Source organism: Brachyhypopomus gauderio, unplaced genomic scaffold (assembly GCF_052324685.1).
Source record: "Brachyhypopomus gauderio isolate BG-103 unplaced genomic scaffold, BGAUD_0.2 sc52, whole genome shotgun sequence".
Taxonomy (NCBI): Eukaryota; Metazoa; Chordata; class Actinopteri; order Gymnotiformes; family Hypopomidae; genus Brachyhypopomus; species Brachyhypopomus gauderio.
Genome location: NW_027506877.1, coordinates 860001 through 865000, shown reverse-complemented (window position 1 = coordinate 865000; position 5000 = coordinate 860001). Strand labels below are relative to the sequence as shown.

The 5000-nt window shown below is 41.4% G+C and overlaps 1 protein-coding gene across 1 annotated transcript in view; it reads left to right on the top strand.

Moving 5' to 3' along the window:
* fgf11a (fibroblast growth factor 11a) overlaps positions 1 to 5000 on the top strand; it is a 70004-nt gene that overhangs the window by 48540 nt on the left and 16464 nt on the right. Inside the window, exon 3 of the mRNA XM_076987431.1 lies at positions 1721 to 1824. Within this exon, the coding sequence (XP_076843546.1) occupies positions 1721 to 1824 (104 nt within the window). The remainder of the gene's footprint in view (positions 1 to 1720; positions 1825 to 5000) is intronic.

Genomic DNA, 5000 nt, shown 5'->3' with positions numbered 1-5000 from the left:
CTGGCTGCTGTTGACCCCTGCAGTGATCTAGCAAGGAGACAGCTTTTCTACTGTTTATCAGTCACCATGCATCGTTATGCTGATTTTGACATTTCACACTTCCCATGGGTGTGAGAGGTGTGTGTGTGTGTGTGTGTGTGTGTGTGTGTGTGTGTGTGTGTGTGTGTGGTGTGTTTTACAACACAGATTTTAGATAATAACCCTTCTCTTGTATCTTATTGTTACTCATTATATCATACATTTCCTCCTGTTTCCCCATTTGTCGTGTTTTTCCATGAATTAACATGCAGAACATACAGCACGAATGCCCATTTAAAAAATATTTTTTTCAAGAGTTTCGAATTAATATAGAAGGTTATATGCTGAATGAATATAGAAGATATACGCTGAATGTAAAATCTTGAGCCTGCAGTGCAGGAGGAACAGACATTTATTTATTATCAAGATGGGAATCATAATTCACCCAGTATGTGCCATAATGCCTGTCTGCAGACTGCAGGCCAGTGGACGTGTCATGTATGAATATGTAAGAACAGCAGGGGGCGTGTCTTTGAATGTGTATATGAATATATATGAGCAGAAGTAGGTAGGTAAGTAGATGTCTTTGAATGCATGGAATTGTAGGTGGACTCAAAAGAGAACTCAAAGCTCAAAACATACCCAGCAGTTTTGCTCAAATACATGTTCATACATTTTTATTTTGCAGTTTGAAGACATCTGTCTCAATTGGTGGAATATTTGCATTGGCATTTTTTTGTGGAGGCATGGGCGCGTCCCTCAAAATTTTTGGCTTATTTAACATAAAGTAGTCATACGGGCAGTTAGGTTGGGTGTCTCCAGAGTCTCCACAAACCTGAAATCCACTTCACCACAGGACAGTGTGATCTTTTCTCTTTTCTTTTTTACAATTTGCAGTTTGTTGTAAGAGAGGCAGAATCATGAGATTTCTGGGGAAGGAATGGAGTCATCGAGGAAATGTCCCTTTACGTGGCTTCCTGATTGGCTGTTAGAGTGCAAACATCTCCTTACATGGCTTCCTGATTGGCTGTTAGAGTGCAAACATCTCCTTACATGGCTTCCTGATTGGCTGTCAGAGCACAGGTTCGCTCCAGATTTGTGTTGGCTTGGCAGAGGTCTCAGAGCCGCTGCTTAAATCTGTGTAGGTCCTATAGGGAAACGTTGCCACAGGCGATTTGTCAGTACCGCTAAAGTCAACATGACTTTTCCCATGGCTCACGGCTGCCGTCAACACCCCTGCCAAACCCAGACAGAACATTAGCAGCGTGGTGGAGTCACTCAGACAAACCTGCACTGCCTACACGTCACACGGACTTCAGCAGTCGTGAAATTAAATCTCCACTGTTACGAGACGTGAAATCCTACAGGCTACGGCTGCAATAATTACTGTCAGTCAAAGACTGGATGATCTGGTGTAATGTGTTATGGGGGATCAGAAATGTAATTTGGCCAGTGTGTCATGGTGGGAGGAGGTGATGGCTGTCACATGGGAGAGGTGTGCGATGTGTACGATGTGAGAGGAGACCTTATGTAAACCACATGGAAAATGTGGATGATAGAAAAAAATACTAGATGATAGATTATCTAGCATTTTGGTTGATTTCAGATTGCCAACAGAGAGAGCCGGTCACTAATCCCCCTCTCTCTCTCTCTTTCTCTCTCTCTCCATCTCTTTCTACCTCTCTATCTTTCTCTCTTTCAGTGCTGTTCAACTTGATTCCTGTGGGCTTGAGAATAGTGGCCATTCAAAGCACTAACACGGGCCTGTACGTTGCCATGAACAGTGAGGGTCACCTCTACACTTCGGTAGGTCACGCAAACACACCATCACGTACCACCACAACATCCACTACAACCTGCATGTGCTGTGGCATTCATGTTAGCTAAGATCACAGTCACATGCTAAATGTGTTTTTTTTTTCTCCTAACATTTCTTAATTGTGTGTAAACATCCAGAACACCCTTTTCCTTTATTTTCATTAAAAACACTACAGAATGCCTAATTAATATTTTTACTAGAAAACATGGAAAAAAATAAACATGCAATAAAAGTAATGCATTTGTTGGGAGGCAGCGCGGGGTTGTTTGCTAACACGATATTGATATTTTGTGAGATGGCTAGAAGAACACAGGTTGGATTCTGTAACCATTCCTCAATATTAGTAAAAAAGTAAATAATGTTACACCACAGATGGGGCACAACAGAGCTGATGAATCACTCGGAGAGCATCTTCTGTGTGTGTGTGTGTGTGTGTGTGTGTGTGTGTGTGTGTGTGTGTGTGTGTGTGTGTGTGTGTGTGTGTGTGTGTGTGCGTGTGTGCGTGTGTGTGTGCACGTCTGGAGACATTTGGACACTCAGCCTTGGTCATGAGCCAGCTTTGTGGAGCAAATACCCCCCACCTCTGTGCTCCTAAATCATTTTCTTGAGTGGCTTAAGAGTTTAGCCCTGTAGAGTGTCTTGGCTGAATATACAACTTTGTACTCCGCCATATTTTCCACCGGACTGTCATTTCTGATGTCTAATTTGTAATTGGACTGTGATCTAACATTCCGTGTTGCTTAATTATGTTTAGGTTGGTTAAAGCGTTTGTAGACATACAATCTGTAGAGCTGTAGACGTCACAACTACAGTCATGAAAGCTGCGTTTGTAGACATACAATCTGTAGAGCTGTAGACGTCACAACATGTCCTTATACAGTCATGAAAGCTGGTATACATGCCTGAAATGCAAAGAACAGGTTTGTGATGTCAGACTTGGTCAGGCTGGCCACTTAACGAAGGCAGTAGTCTTCCTCCACATCCACGTTGGAGTGGTTTATTTACTTTTGCTAAACACAAAGGTGATCCATAAACAGTGAAATGTCTTGTTTTGTGTGCCGGTTGTTCAATCTCACAAGCCCCCAAAGTTGGTAAAATCTTTGATGTAGCTAGTAGAGCTAGACCGTAACTAGTTTATAAAATTATTGTCTAGTGGCAGACTAGAGTGCAGTCAGGAAAGACCTGTGCAGTCAGGAGAGACCTGTTTCCTCTCAGGAGAGACCTGTGTTCATTCAGAAGAGATCTGTGTGCAATCAGGAGAGATCCATTTTACCACATCTATCACTCTGCCAGGAGGGTCTCCTTTTACATTCGAACTGTGTGTTTGTGTGTGTGTGTGTGTGTGTATGAGTGTGTGTGTGTGTGTGTGTGTGTGTGTGTGTGTGTGTGTGTGTGTGTGTGTGTGTGTGTGTGTGTGTGTGTAATTCTAACAGGGGTTCTCATTAGTGTTGCTGGGATGGCTGTATTGATATTTCAGTTCTGTATACTCATTACACAATTATATAGAATACATCCTGCTTGATCTTTTGATGCCAGTAATCATTATTTTTATTTAAAATTAAATGTAAATCTTTAAATTTACGCAACATTTGTAGCCCTCTTCATGTAAGAGGAGAATGACAGCAGATACTGTGAAGTGGTCTACACTTCTGCCCTTACCCACACATGGAATATGTTACCACTGGCCATTGATTATGGGCTGACAGATTCTCTGTTGAAGAACGATGTCTCCTTGAAGGTTCCTGCATTCATTCAGTTTCCTTCAATACTACAAACTAGGAAGATATTTTCATCTCCAAAGGGTCCATAACTCATTGGTTCAAGGTTTTCAGCTTCCTCCACTGGCTTTCAAAGTAATCAGATCCCACGATGTCTCAGTCTGAATCATGGATACCAGCCTTTAGGGTAAGTAATGTTGTCGGCATCAGAAGTGGCGAACTGGGATGAGAAGTGACTTGAACAAGTGGCTTTGCCATCAGGACTTCATGTTTAAGATGAGTAATTTACTTCCATGGAGCCAAGACCTTTTTCATATTTAATTTCAATTTGAAAGCCATCTACCTTTCATCCCATCATCACCAGAACTGCTGCACAGGTTCTCGGTGAGAAAGGGGATGACGTGCTTTGATCTTTGAAGAATTCTGACCTAACCAGTGAGTGGGTGCTGTGGACATCTAACAATACATGCGTTTCTACACCAACATCGTGGTTTCCGTGTTCTTGAGCCTGACTTGTTCACTTGTCCTTAAGTACGTTCGTCAGGGCGGTGAGCGATTAGGGTTAGGGTTAGGGTTAGGATGAGGTGTATTGTGTATAGGGCAGCGCTAGGGTTAGGGTTAGGGTTAGGGTTAGGGTGAGGTGTATTGTGTATAGGGCAGCGCTTGCTGTGTTCTTGTCCTATCTCTGATGTCTCAGTGGAGTTGGTCCCAGCTGCTGCAGTGACGTTAGTCTTGTGTACAACTACAGTAAATCCCCCATTTCATATTTCAATGTAGGCTTTTCACTTCTGGTTGGAGTACTGTAGCTGCTTCACAACATGGAACTGGGGTCATTTCTCACGCTGGCCTCAGAGTGGACGTTTTCCACAAAAAAAGAGAATGTGAGAAAAGCCACACGCTGTTCGTCCTTCAGCTTTGCACCTCTTGACACCCACTTCTCTTGTACACTGAGACAGATTTCTACAACTGGTATAAATACCATGTGCAAGGTAAGAAAGGACCTTGTAATAATCCATCATCTTTAGTGGAATTCAGTTCAGATTTGAAAGAGATTCTATAGTCAATCATTTTCACAGCAAGATTGATAAAAAATTCAATCCTGTTAGGACATAGACAATATTGGTTGTGACAATATTGGATGTGTGTGGGCAACAATTAAAATTACAACAAATAGTTTAATAATAGAAGGAACTTGTAGTTGCTGCTGTTGAAAATATTATTATTTGTAGTAGTAATATAATAATAATAATTTAAAAATACAATAATTATAATATCCATTTTCTAAATTTCTGAAATTTATAGAGGTTATGTTTGGGGTTAGGTTTATGGATTAGTATATTTATATATAACCACAAAATGTTACAAATACAGTGATATGAGTTGTGTGTGTAAATGAATGCTGGAATAGGCTAACTATATTTGGAGATACTTTGCCAACAGGTGAC